The sequence below is a fragment of the Genypterus blacodes genome, unplaced genomic scaffold (assembly GCF_046128005.1).
Source record: "Genypterus blacodes isolate CSIRO-AG114 ecotype Tasmania unplaced genomic scaffold, CSIRO-AGI_Gbla_v1 ptg000053l_1, whole genome shotgun sequence".
Taxonomy (NCBI): Eukaryota; Metazoa; Chordata; class Actinopteri; order Ophidiiformes; family Ophidiidae; genus Genypterus; species Genypterus blacodes.
Genome location: NW_027466865.1, coordinates 2566504 through 2581513, shown reverse-complemented (window position 1 = coordinate 2581513; position 15010 = coordinate 2566504). Strand labels below are relative to the sequence as shown.

General features: G+C 41.8%; 1 protein-coding gene across 1 annotated transcript in view; it reads left to right on the top strand.

Moving 5' to 3' along the window:
• The first annotated feature begins 347 nt into the window (after window positions 1-347).
• The window catches only part of fras1 (Fraser extracellular matrix complex subunit 1), an 87228-nt gene continuing 72565 nt past the window's right edge, over window positions 348-15010 (top strand). Inside the window, exons 1-4 of the mRNA XM_076151110.1 lie at window positions 348-479; window positions 870-1037; window positions 7918-8058; window positions 11320-11466. Coding sequence (XP_076007225.1) covers window positions 1022-1037; window positions 7918-8058; window positions 11320-11466 — 304 coding nt within the window. The 5' untranslated portion in view covers window positions 348-479; window positions 870-1021. The remainder of the gene's footprint in view (window positions 480-869; window positions 1038-7917; window positions 8059-11319; window positions 11467-15010) is intronic.

The window sequence follows — 15010 nt, the reverse complement described above, 5'->3', positions numbered from 1 at the left end:
CCTGTTTCCCTGACAACCCCAAATGCATGAGCTGCACATCGGGGACCGCTTTGCATCGTGGGGAATGTATTTCCCAGTGTCCATCTTACCATTATGTAGACAACCACAGCAGATGCACAGGTAGGCTAAGACATCCACACCTCTAATAAGTCAAATTCCTTGTCTGAGATGTTGGATACTGATGTTATGCTTTAATCCAAATATTTAAAGAAATACTGACAAAAAAAAGTGTTAAGTGTTTTTGTATCTTGACCATAATTTTGTACACATTCTGAAGAAGTTGTAACGAGTCCCAAGTGGACTTCTGCACGTTTACAATACACAGCATCTCTCCTCAGCCTGTCACAGCTCCTGCTCCTCCTGTTGGGGTCCATCAGTATCCCAGTGCACCTCGTGTCCCGGCCAGCTCCTCCTTCACCAGGGCCTGTGTGTGGAGACTTGTGGCGAGGGACTGTACCCCCAGGACAACACATGCCACAGTAAGAGCTGACTTCAGAAGTGGAGAGGAAGACTGCAGGCAGGAGGATGGAAGAGAAAGATGGAAGATGGAAGAGAAAGGGAGGAAGGAAACAGATGGGGGGAAAGGATGAGAGCTATCAAGGGAGTATAGGAAGAAGTGAGGAGGAGAGCAAGGATGAGCTTATCAAGGAGTAATGAAGGGAAGCAAAGATACAAAGATAGTGAGATAAAGGGAGTGAAGAGGAATGGAAGGTACAAAGACAGGATAACGATTGTATTTTCCTTTCCAATCCAAATAGTTTCTTTCTGTTTATTTAGAGTTGAGTGGAAGTATTGATTAATTTTTCCATCACTGCGTTGCTGCCTGTCTGACCTGATGGGTTACACCTCATTCCTGCTCCTGCTTTCAGATTGTCACCCTTCCTGCCGTTCCTGCGTGGGACCTCTGGCGTCCGACTGTCTCTGTTGCCTCAAGCCTGAAGAAGTCCTGGTGCCACAGTCGAGTCATCTCCAACACGGAGTCTGCACTGCTGCGTGTCCCGAGCACAGCTTTCTGGACGAGATGAGAACATGCAGAGGTGGGCACACAAATAATTTTGTCAAATGATTCCTACATGTAGAGCAAATGCACGTGGCAGACAAATGAGGTCATCGCAGTGTGATCAAGATGCATAATAGGTGTAGATTTTGTAGGATGTGGCGTATTGCTGGTAGTATGTGGTTGCAGGTGTGCTTCTCTTCGGAAATAAGAAGATGTTGTTTGGAGACACCTGATCAGGGTGTCTGTGCGTGTGAAATAGTCCGTGTAATTGACTAATTCTTAAGGTGTGTTTTGGGTTCTAAGGTAGACAAGTCAAGTGCAAGTAATTACCACCTTCCCACTCCAGCAAAACACACACACACACACACACAAACACACACAGTCACATACAACCTTGAATGCCACAAGGTGTCATTTGTTTTTTCAATGTAGAGGGGAAGAGATGAAAAGGTAGTAATCTGGCTTTCTTTATCTTTTTCATATCTCCAGCTGTGTGCTGTGAAACGTTAAGAAATTCAACCTAATTACCTCAATCACGGCGTTCCTTCCTCTTCACTGCTTGTTCAGGCTCTGTGCCCACTGATCGTACTGCCGTCAGTGTTATTTGGCAGGAGAGGAGTATTTGTCCACAGTGTTTGTCCTGCCTGCTGTCCCCTCCCTGCACGCAGCCAAATGTTCACAAAAACCGGTATCTCATCCGGCTCTGCTTCCCTCTCAGCTCACCTTTCATCTGCTGCTGTCATTAACTTTAATGAGATAAAGATCTCTGCCAAACTGAACTTTTAATGATTCTGCCTTCTCTGAATTTTAGGCATTTGTCTGAATCATTTATCCACAGAGAGCTACATTATGGGCAAAAACAAAAGGTGGTTCAAATTCTTGATCATGAGAATTACCAAGAAATTGCAAATATTAGGGCGATCATTCTCTGGTGCAAAGGGCGTGTAGTGCTTATATGACTTTAGAATGCTCGTTGAAAACCTGGCAGAGAGAATCTGTACTTTAATTTACCTATCGTCATCAGCTAATAAACAAATGACAGTCCACTTTTTTCACCTAAAATGTCATCATCATCTTGCTGTAGCTCCCGAAAATAATTTATTCATTCATTTTCCATAGCCGCTTATCCTTATAGGGTGGTGTAGTCTATCACAGCGGTCATTGGGCCAGAGGCAGGGTACACTCTGGATAGGTCGTCCGGCCCTTCACGCGGCAAACACACACAGATAGACCACACAGACACACTCCCATTCACACCAAAGGGCAATTAGAGTTTCCGATTCCCCTAAGCTGCATGTCTTTGGGGGAGGGAGCAACCCAGAGCACCCGGAGGAAACACACACAGACACAGGGAGAACATGCACACTCCACACAGAAGTAATCTGGCCGGCAATCGAACCCAAGATCTCCTTGCTGCCCCAAATCAAATTTATAAATGTAAAATCTGAAATCAAACAACGTAGCTAATTTTCTCTTATAATACTTTCTTAAAAGAACAGCATTGTCCGTTTTATTCCCAGAACAACATTTCAAGAGAAACAAAGAGTTTAATACCCAATGGGCAAATACCTCAGGAAGTGACTCTATACTCATCATTATGTTAGAATTGCAAAAGAACAACAGTATCTTGAGAGTAATTGTGCAGCATTTGTATATGGGGCTGACCCGTGTGTTGACCGGACTGTGTGTGGGTGTGCTCTAGTGGCGGATAATAGTCTTGAGTTATGGCTTTTGCTGCATTTCTGGCGCCTTCGATGTCAAAATGAGCGCTGGGGACAATGCAAGAGACGAGTGAATTGGGAGATAGGGGGTGGTTGAGGAGTAGGCAGGCTGCTGCATTCAGGGTTTGTCCGTCTTTCCCACAGGCCTGGCGATAAGACTGAGCCTTTGAGTCCTCCATGTCTGTTTACAGTCACTCAGCAGCTGTTTCAGCATGCGTGAGTGGTTTATCAGAACAATTACAGGGCACTCTGAGAAACGCCTTTATACTTTCCTGTTGGCTGTTGGCTCCTGGATTAGTAGAGTTATGAAAGACTGTTATTTCTTACTCATTCACTTGTTTATACATTTCCCCACTTGTGTGTTGTCCCTACATATAAATCGTACTGCATGTTCCTATATGTAAATATAAATAAATCCATACAAGCAAGTGTTTAATGTACACAGGCTACATCTATCAACATATATTTAAGAATACTTTTCCATATATAGCAGCAGCAGAGGTTGAGTCAGAAACCATTCAACTAATAGCCTAATTTATCTCTTTGTAACAGATTCCTGTGGTGTTTTTAAGTTCAGAGCAGGCGAGACACAAGAGAAAACTTTGTTTTCTTAACATAGAATTGAACATCCATTAAAAGTATTGAAGTTCTGTAATTATTCTGCAGGAGAAAATTACAAATCGATGAGCAGGCATTGCAGTGGGGTGTCCTCTTGCACCTCTTGCTAATCTCTGTGCTTAACTCTTGATTCATGTGACCAACACATAACCTTGGATGGGCTAAAGTGTGGTTAATGTTACATTTCAGACTCTTATCTTCTTAATGGGTAATGTGTTTTGTCAACAACACATGTGTGTCAGCAGCATTAGTAACGTCTCACAGTGGAGCGGGGTCTGCAGAACAAGGGACAAGTGAGAGTGTTTGATTTAGTCTGAGCCTGCAGTATAAACTGAATGGAGCAAAAAACAAAAACCTGCATTCCAGTTTATGATGCAGAGGGATTTTGGATTTTGGAAGGATCTCAGAGGGCTTTTGGTTCATTTTAATATACTGACAGTATTCTTCACTGAATCTGAATACTGACACATGCATGTAGAGAGATAATTCATTGATGTAGAAACATGCAATTAACAAATCAAATTATAGCTGGCTTGATAACTCATAACTTCAGTTTCTATCTCAGCCCAGTTCAAGTGATAGACTAGACCAGACTTGTGTTGATATGGGAACAAATTGGATTTGTGCCGTCTGAGTGTTTTTTAACATCTTATATCACCTGAAAGCCACTAATCCGGTGTTCAACTTTGGAAATGCTGCTGACCTGATGTATTTCTTTTGTGAGCGTTATCTGGGGATCCACTGACATGTCCTTACACCCCTATAGGTTATTGTATCCAGCCTCTGTTTACAATAGCAGTCAGTGAGTTCAGCTTTAAGGTGTTTTCTGACATAGATAGGAAACAATGGAGCTTTGTGTGTGTGTGTGTGTGTGTGTGTGTGTGTGTGTGTGTGTGTGTGTGTGGAAAGCTGTGCTCTGACATATACCAAGACATGCTCAGTAGCTACTGTACTAAGTGGAGGTGAACAGAGCCACAGACACTTCTGTTTTACACACTCATTCATTGGCATAAGGACATCGACACACGCATACACATTAGCTGGGCCAGAGCGGACATGCTATCAGATGTCTGAGAGGAAATTCCAGGCTGTAAATCCCTCTCTCTCTAGTCAACAGCTTTCCTGTGCAGACACGGATATTTGGTGTGTAGGAGGCTTAATGCTGCCCAGCAGAGAGGTCGCACTGCCTGCACCTCAGGCTGCGCCGTCATTTACATGGTTAACACTGCACTACACCAGCCGGGTTCAATATCATGTCTCAGTTTATCAAAAGGGATTTTAGTTTTGTGCAAATTAACAATTGTTAGTTGATTTGATGTTATTGCTATGAAGGCAGCTGGTAGCAGTGTGACAACTGAGGATTGACAAGCAGCTCTTGCTTGAATGCAGGGGGGATTACCCCTGTTGTGAGAGAGGGATTGATGTGTGCTACTGTAGGGAGAAGTGTGGGTGAAATGGCCTACAGCAGGTCCAGAGGACAGGTTGCACGATAGGAGTCAAGTAGGTGGAAACATAGAAATAGTATTCTAACTTTATTGCGGACTAATGGTGCACATCTGTAACCCATTATGTGTGTCATCATAACACACACATAAAGTACATTTTTAGAACAAAATCCTATACAACAGCAGTCAATGATCTCAGTCCTGAAAGTACCCTGCAGGTATTCTAGCTTTTCACAGCTGTTTGGGGGGAAGTTCTTTTCAATGCGTTTGGACCAATTGAATTTGCTTTAATGACTATTTACATTACGATCATTTGGCAGACGCTTTTATCCAAAGCGACTTACATTACATTACCACCCTTCGCAGAGGGGGGAGCAATTGAGGGTTCGGTGCCTTGCTCAGGGGCACCTCGGCAGGGGCTCGAACCGACGGAAGCACTACCCACTGATCCACTGCCTCCCTCACGTCTCCATACCTGAGACCAGTTGACTTCAATGACCTTATCAGGCCCCGGGCCCCTGAAACACAGCAAACCCCCTCAACCATGTTAAAGATTTGAGGAGCAATTACCCAATTTCCACTCAGCTTTCCTTCCAGCTCTGTGGTCTTGAGCTTTGACTAATGAGGAAACAGGAGGCGAATGCGGATAGAAGTAGCCAAACTGCTCGCGGGGCGGGGGGGACACTGACCACTAGAAGTAGTTTCGTTTAAAGGAGCTTGAAGTTTATTTATTCTTTCCTTAATCTTCACTCGTTTACATAAAGAACTGAATTCCGAGACATTAAATAGTCACTGGAATGGTTGACAAATCTTAAGCATCATCATCTTTACTATGTTTTAATACACGGCGTGTCTCAAGAGTGTAACCGCAGACAAATGTGTAAGGCAACACACACCCCCCCAAACTAAATCACAGCCCCATTGACTGCACCTACCTCAAATTATGACCCTGTCAGCACAAACAAAGTAATGAATTCCATTCTCTACGTGGGTGCACAAGATAATGACTGATGAGAATGCCCACACATGTAAGTTTGGGAGGTACAAAAATCAATATGCAGTCTGCACCCCCAACCCATTAAATTAGATATCCAAGCTGTAATAAAGAAATAAGAGGCCGTCCGTCTTTCTTATTGTGCCCTTTTATTAAGGAAGCAAGTTTGAGAGCGTGCCTGTTTAATGATTCTCTCAGTATTTGTTTGTCATTGACAGTTGATGGAGGGTGACTATTTTTGTAAAGGAAGCATGTTGTATAAGAATGTAGTATGAAAAAATACTTGAGCTTGCATAAGTACTCGACTTATGTCTCCCAATGTTGTCTTTTCATTATTTCACGGTAAAGAAATCTTCACATTGAGTACTTGAATCATTTTGTTTTAGCCATTACTTGTTTGGTAGAATATGGCCTTCCAATAAAGTGTATATATAGTTTGGACCCAAATATCTGAATTCTTCCTCCATGGTTACAGATATCATAAGCCTGTGTCTGTTTCAGTATGCACAGTTAGTGGATGGTGAACCATACAGGTTGTCTTCTCATCTCACCTTAGCAATTCAGCTGCCATATTGGACAGTGTGGAGGTTGACCGTGTGTAGGCGGCTGGTAGAGTTTGGATGGTTCATTGACTGTTTGGCTGAGACTGCTGTGACTTTTCAAGAGTCTGGATTTGACACTGATACGTTTCTACGGTATGTTACTGGGTAAATGTTGACACACACACACAAACATACACACAGTGATGTTGGCTCAAGTAAAGTTTGAAGCACCACTCTGTTTCTGCCGGTGGCTCTCATGCAGCCTGTACAAAACATCTGGATATAGCTGACAGACACACACACATACCAAAAGGAGAACCACTGTAAAATAGTGTAAACTAGTCATGCGCTGACAGTTGCGTGGGTGAACACACATACGCATGCATGCGCGCACTGCTTGTGGTCGATGGTGACAGGCCTTTTGTCTTACATTCCCAGCAGCAGCAGGTTGGTTTTTGGCCGCCACAGCTGAGAACTGTACAACTATTTGTCTTCCACCTGCCAAAGTAGACGTCAGGGAAAAGGCTTGTTTAGGCGTAGCTGAGTTTAAAGGGTTAAATGGGGAGTGTGTAGGCACGTATAGATGGTACATAAGTCAGGGACAGGCAGGTAGTGCCTATTCAAGCGTACAATTCCTGAGCCATATATAAACAAATGGATCAGCATGCCACCGCAATAGAACCTGCTCTCACTCTCCAACTAATGCTCTTCAACTTTTCTGAGGTCTCTTTAAGCTTAACATCATCCCATTGTGAGTCTCCTGGAAGGTTTTGTGTTATATTATCACAGTTAAATAGTATAACATTTCAGAATTAGGAAGTTGTAGAAGTCTTATCCGGCATGTGGTGGTGTTGGATCAGTTCATTTGTGCTGGCTCAGAGTCTTGCGTCAATGCCTAGTTTCTGCTTGGTGAAGTTGGCTGCAGGCCTTTAATAAGTGTTACTTCTTACATTTATTCTGGTTGGCAGAGCTGACTGCAGCCTTGCGGGTCTCTGATTCCAATAGGAATGAAATATGACACAGTGGAATGACTGTAGGGAAACAGAAAGTGTTACAAAATCGTCTTCAGGCTAAAATACATAAACTGCATTTATTTTTAACGTGTTTACATTTTCTCATTTTCAAGTTCTCCTTAATTCCGTGAATATAAAGGATACATTAACACTGCATTGCACAATGCTGTAACTGTACCTTTCCTCAGAGCTTCTGAGAGCTAATAGCAAGTTACACATGGTGCATTACAGATGCTAGGTTTGTCAGCACCTGTTTGATTATTGTGATCATCATTTGTCTTGTTTCACTATGTAATTTCTGTTCCTTAAAAGATTGTCGGTAACAACATTCCTGTGGTGAGAAATTGTTGATTATAATGGATCACAGCACGAGTACTCATGTTCTGATCAAGATTTGTACATTTCTTGCCTGAAGTGCAGTGCAGTGAGATTTCTGTGGGAAAGCGCTGAAGATTATAAAGTGGGGACACAGTGGACAGGCGCGTTTGAGCCGGTCCTCCATCTGTGGCCAAGTATTTAATGTATGTATATATATTTTTTTCTTTTGAATATTAAAACATTTAATTTCTCTGTGTCCTTTTCAGTGTGTCATTCCTCTTGCTGGCGCTGTACTGGAGCGAGCGCGGACAACTGTACATCCTGCTCTATACCAGCCAGCATGCATGAGAGCCGCTGCATTCCCACCTGCCCACAAGGCTTTCATATCCAGGACAACCACTGCCAAGGTAAGCACACACACACGCACACGCACACGCACACACACACATACAGACACATACACATGCACATGCTCATACACCCTCTGAGCACACACACACAATATACTTCACAGACTACTCTGACAGTCATGGCTTCTAGATGTTCATGTACTTGAGTTATGCAAGTGTAGCTTTTATTGGCAGCCAGTATCAGGAGTAACGCCACAGTATGCTGAATTCCAATATTTGAATCTCTGAATCAAACGTATGAACACAATCAAGAGGCAATAAAAAATAAATTGCAGATAACTAACAGCAGCTATTTAGCTACTGCATTTTAGCTATTGGTCATGTTTCTCTGAGCATCACATTTCCCATCAGCACTCTTCCATGCTGTTATTTTTCCCTTTGCCTGTCACATCGACCATGTCAACACAGCCTGAGGGATTTGATAGCTCACTGTGTAAAATCCAGTGTAATCTATCACATTTATAAGGACCTGAATGTCACAGTCCTGCTTAGCTCTCCTATCAGGGAAAAATTAAATAGATAAATTATATCACTGTGGCACTACAATAAAAACTTATATTACTAAATTGGTAATACTGCCTGTTTAAAATATGGCAGCAAATTAGCTGCATCACTTTCGAAGAAGGGGTGAATTGGTGCACGTCTTCAGTTTCTTGTGAGGAGTTTCTTTCATGTCTTTGCCATCAAAAGTGGTCAACATATTGGTGGCTCTGGTTCTGGGTTTCTAGTGCCCATTTATTTAATTGTAAGGACTTTGAAAAAAAAATCCAGTTTGATCTGTCATAATCAGGAGTAAACAGCAGATGGTACAAAGCAACAGGGATTTGGCTCATCATCTCCAATGCAGAGAAAGTCCATCAAATGTTTTGTTTTTCAAAAAAACGATCACCGACCTGCTTACTTGCCTTTCTTATGTCACACTGCTCTGAGATGATCTGTCACCAGAGAGGATGGTGAGACTGTAAGAAAGCAGAGACAATGTTGCAGTTCGTCACTGGGGGAAATTTAGTGGATTTAGAGTATTTTTCTTTGAGAAGTGTTTTCATTGAGGCATTAACTGACCCCTACCAAGGGCAAACATGGTCAGACAACAATGTAGCCATCGTTGTCACTACAGTTCTCAGTATATTCACCTGTAAGAAACAACAAGCACACACAAGCTCACTCTCACTGTTGTCGTAAGTGGCCATCATATACAGTAAGTGTGACGTATGCATTGGGTTGTCCTGCATTTACGTCAAAACTTTAGTCTTTCTCTTCCTCTTTAAAGAGGAGACAGATAATGTAGCCTCCAGCATTAATCACACACCAACTGAAGCTGTATAAATGCTGTGTTCATTTCGTTCCCATAAAAATGGCTTGCAATGCGGGATAGCCTAATGAAGCCCAAAGTAACAGGGGGGAGAAGTTTGGAGTTTCTGATTAATGATAAATAAAGCATTTTCCTCACAGACCTTCTTAATCATGTCACGCATTTACGGTGGCATTCTGCAGAGTAATCATTTGCAACAAATTTCACAATTAATTGTTTTTATGCGCAGGGGAATTGGTTATAAATGTGAAGGAAATACTGTAAATGAGTCAGTTTGCAGGAGAAATATGAAGACTTATGTAATGTTTAGTAAAATGTGATTATAATGTCGGAAAAAAATAGCCAAGAGAAGGTTAGTAAAAAAAAATGGAAAAGGCTGTAGAGAAGTTTGTCTGCACTACAGAAGAAGGATCAAATGATGAGGGAATATATATTTATAATGATAAAGACTTGTTGCAAAAGTAATTTTAGTGCTTTTCACAGATATTACTAATCCAGTGGTTCCCAAACTTTTTCTGCAGGGCCCCCCTTTTGTAGATAGGAAAATCATAAGCCCCCCCACCCATCGCACACACACACACACACACACACACACACACACACACACACACACACACACACACATGTTTAGCTTCTCCTCTGGAATTTACTTTAAACATTGCAATACATAAAAAAATGCAGCTTATTATTTAACCAAACCAAATAAATTAAAGTCTAACGGTGTAATATTGTATAACTTCTAACTGTGTTCACACACACACACACACACACTTTGGGAACCACTGCACTAACCTTTGATAACTAAGATGCCTAAGACATTTCTATAGGTTATGTAATAATTTTGGCCAAACATTTTAGGAGGCCTGCCAGCCAAAAGTAGCTTAGCCCAAGCAGACACAGTGTGGGAAATGTGACTGCTCACTCTACTTACCCTCTACAGTCTGCAGGCGTAGAAGATCTAGATTAGGTTAGGAGAGGAAATTGTGTGTCTTTTATTCAGATTGGCGGTGTCATGATGCACAGCTGATAAGAAATAAAAAAGGATATAAAAAGGAAGGCAAAAGCTGTGCACATCACCCAGAACATACTGTAGGTAAAGAAGAGGTGTGAGTGGAGGTGTTTTCCAACGTGTACTATGGCACGTTAACCAAAGAGGCTTAAGGCTAACCCTTTCCACGATGGTCGTCTTTAATGAAATCCATTTGCTCTAATCTCCCATTCATTCCCACAGCTCAGTTTACTGCGTTTGACCTCATTTGAAGAAAGTTGACCCTTCTGTACTGTGCCGTCTGTAAGCTTAGCTTTAGAGTTTATCGCAAAACAAACCCCAGGCAACAGTCGTAATCGTTTTTTGTCCTAACTTCAGCTGAGTAATTGAAATGGCACATGAAGACCAATACACAGACAGTTAAGAAGAACGATGGGAGCAGAGTGAGTTTCCCCCTGAGATGCCAAAATAAATTATCACTGGTTTGTTACTTAGTATTGTGTCATCCAGTGTCGATTGTCTCATTAGGGAGCAATGGAGAAGAGGAAAGTATTACAGTTTTGTCCTACAGAAACAAAGCTTTTACTAGAAACGTTTGGTTGTTGCGATTTTGTATGTTGTACTTTTAATAGGAAGTAATAGTGATGCCTTATGATAACCCTGTGACATTGTAATCATCAGTACTAGCCTCTGAAGATGTGCTACCAGCTCTAATTTAGTAGTTTCACTGCTACTGTACATTGTTTTTCAAACATTGTAGCTGCAAGTTCCTATGAAGCTTGCCAAAAGCTACACGGCTACTGGTAGTGTGAGGGGGAGTCAGCGACAAGCACTTTTCACAGCGGGGCAGCGTTTGATACACAGAGTTGGATATTGGATGAGGCGTCACATTTAAGGGTCATTTCACATAAATGAAATAAAAGACAACCTAACCAATCATTGTCCTCCTTCCTCCCAGCATGCCACCCTTCCTGTCAGACCTGCTCCGGTCCTTCCCAGGCTGACTGCACCTCCTGCCCTCTACAGGCTACTCCTCACAACGGCTACTGTAGAACCAGCTGCCAGGAGGGACAGTTCCTCAATGCGGTGACCGGGCGGTGCCTAAGTAAGTGTCTCTAACTGTGAGATAACCTCCTGCACTTGTTCACTTTTAAAACTTTATCTTTGGGTGCTAGCACTCCTTCCGCACCTGGTGACTGTATATGAGACCTCTACCCATCTAAGCAACAATCATAACAAGTATCCCCTACGATTCCTATGATCCACATTCTCTGAGTGAAATGAAATGGTGTGTGTTTGGGTGTCATGTACATGTGCCGGCCATTTGCGTGCAGCTTTCATCCAGCACACGACCATTAGTGCTTGTATTTTTAGCCTGAGTGGCCCCAGAGGGAATAGAACCATCAACCGCTGCAGTGTTAGTGCCTTGCTCCGCCCGCTGAGGATTCTATGATTACACACATGCATGCATACTCACACTGACACATGAAAAATACGAGATTGCGTCTGTGTGTTTCTGTATGTAGCCGAAATTACTTTGCATTATTCATGAGTGATGGCAGCCATCTCTGTAAAATAGATGTTCTTAGATTGATCTGGTTTACTTTCATATCTTTTCAGTGCTCCTCTTTTCTTCCATGGGTCTAAAATAATCTGCAGGAGAGTCGGTTGTGGGGACTCCTTCACTCCGTTTTCATTGTTTTCGATAAAATAAATCAGAATTTTTGCTTTAATCTCCATGAGGAATTGGTTTTGCAGAAGCTTGTTTGTTTTCTGTGCAGCAAGGATCGAACTTCATACATTGGAATTTGATGGTATAAGTAAGCTAAAGAAAAGAGGGATATTCTATAGTTTTTTATGGTCGTATTCTCATTGAATGTTTATTTTGTAAGCTTTGATGTGCAAAATAACTAATCTCCCTTACTAAATCCCTATTGTGCACATTGGGTGAAAAAAGCCTGTTTTATATATACTGCCTCTTTCAGGCCCCCTCACAAATAAGGTTTTCACTTCTGATTGGCTGGTAACTCACTTGTTAGGCTCAGATTTTATGGGTGTGTAGGCAACGTGTTGTTGTGATGTTGAAGTAAATAACTAATCAAAATGTTCAGAGATGTTCAGTACCAACATGTATCGAAGTTTTGCAACTTTGATAATGCTCAATACAAATCCATCATGGAAACCTTTCCTATGAAGCCAATTGGAAGCATTTGAACCGTAAAGCCATTTAGCCCGTTTTCCTAAATGTATTGATGCTGCAGTTTACACTTCCCTTCATTACAACACCCAGAGCAAACTTTCCTGCTCTAAAAGTGGCTGAAACCCTGGGTGCAATATCACAACTTTGAATCAGTTTCCTTGTGAAACATCCACCAAGATAAAAGCGAGCTGAGCAGCAGTCTTAAGCTCTTTTGTAAATAAACATTCACCTATGCTATATTGCTTTCTGTCTTCTCATTGTGTAGGAAAAATATGCTGTTAGTGTTCTTGGCAGGGAAATGATAAACTACCATACAGAGGATAAATAGAAAGTGTAATCTTGGAGTTTGTTTGTGTGTAAAAGTAGAGTAAACACGCTGTCCTGCTGTGCCTTGCTAGGTAAGGAAATTAGTTTTTACCTATCTGGTCAGAGATTAAAAAGTTTTCAAACATGTTTCCATGATGGAAATCCAACTTCAGCACTAAGGAAGTAAACAAAATATGAGAAACAAATGGATGGTTTGACTTTTAATTACAGTGTTTGATGACTTCACACTGCTTTGCGATATTAAATTACTCCCAGTCACCCACACACAAAAATGTGTATATACATTATGAGCGCAGACATAGAGTTGGATCTCACACACACACAAGCATATTAACGTGGTAAAAAAACACACACACACACACATTTGCACACATACACAAACAACCTAATCTCAAATGGGTCATGCTCAGCCAAACTGTAGTTAATACAAGATGCCTTGTGGCACTTTTGGGCCACAGAAAGAGTAAGGTCATCACTTCTGCATGGCCAAGATAGCCAGGACCCACACACACACACACGTACACACACACACACATAGTCTCACACACACATACTCTCACACACACACACACACACACACACACACACACACACACACATACATATACACACACACACATATACACACACACATGCACAGATGCTTCAGCTCATGCTCATGCTTCCTCTTATTCACACACAGTCACCACATACAGACCTCCACTGATGGGGAAGGATTTACAGAATTAATAGGATGAATGTGAGTTTCGATAACAACTAAAAAAGTGTTTTACGCTAATAGAATAAAATAACTTTTAGCAGTAAAATTGTCAAAATCCTGAGTAAGAAAGAAAAAAGAAGCGCTATTGTTTGAGCTTTATTCGTGTTGTAAAATGTTCATAATGTTCATGTTCATCAAAATCTGAATATGGAAATTAACTGATCACTACATGTGTGACATAAATGTAGTGGAATAAAAGAAACAAAGTCTGTAGTGGGCTCTATCACGGGAGGCAGTAGCTCAGTGGGTATAGCTTCCGCTTGGGAACCGGAGGGTTGCCGGTTCGAGTCCCTGCCGGTTCGAGCCCCTGAGCAAGGCACCGAACTCGCAATTGCTCCTCCCTCTGCGAAGGGCGGTAATGTAATGTAAGTCGCTTTCGATAAAAGCGTCTGCCAAATGATCGTAATGTAATGTAATTTGTCATCCATCCAGTTGTTACACTTAACAGTTTTGTGGTGATGAGCCACCCAGCATCTCTCTCTCTCTCTCTCTCTCTCTCTCTCTTATATATATATATATATATATATATATATATATATATATATATATATATATTTGACACCAGCAGTGCACTTGTCATGTTATCAGTCCAGCTATACCTCCCTAATGATTTGCCAAATTGTATGAGTTCTCATCTTCAAAACGCAGGGGCGCTGTTCACGCAGAGGGCCATTGGTCCTGAAGTGCTACTCACTTCTGATTTATTATTTTCAAAGTATAAAAATGATGCCTCATACCTAAGACGTGATGATCACAAGGCAGCGCAAATAAGAACTTTATGTGACACCTCGCCGTAGCGCCCTCTACAGTAAGCAGAGAAGTCACATCAGCTTTGTGGACTAGCATTTGAATCCTTGCGATCCCTGTGCTTGGTACGAACGGTGCAGTCATTACTTTACTCTACAGTACAACTAGTGGGGAAAACCTCAAAATGTTGAATATCTGAACCCTATGTGAAGATACGCGACATCTAGACAGAAAGTCATGTAATTATGAACGTTATAGCAATGTCATATCTTTTAAAATGCTGAAAAACATACAAGGCAGTAATGTGCTGTCCTGTTGTCACTGACTTGAAAACTTTGGTTTTGGTCTCATCTGGGTCATTTTCCTGTCAGCTCGCTGGCTTTCATTCTCACTTGAACGCTTATCATTGGGTTTGATACAAGTGAAAATAAGGGAGCCTTTCTGGAACACTTCAGCTAAATGCTCACGGCTATAACAGGTTTTCTGCACTATAATGGTGCATCGCCCATTATTTAAAAACACATGAACCTTAAAATAGAGCTGTGCCTTGGAACAGTAATGCATCACCATAGAAACGAGCCTTGGCAACATAGAGAATAAAGATCAAGTACTTGA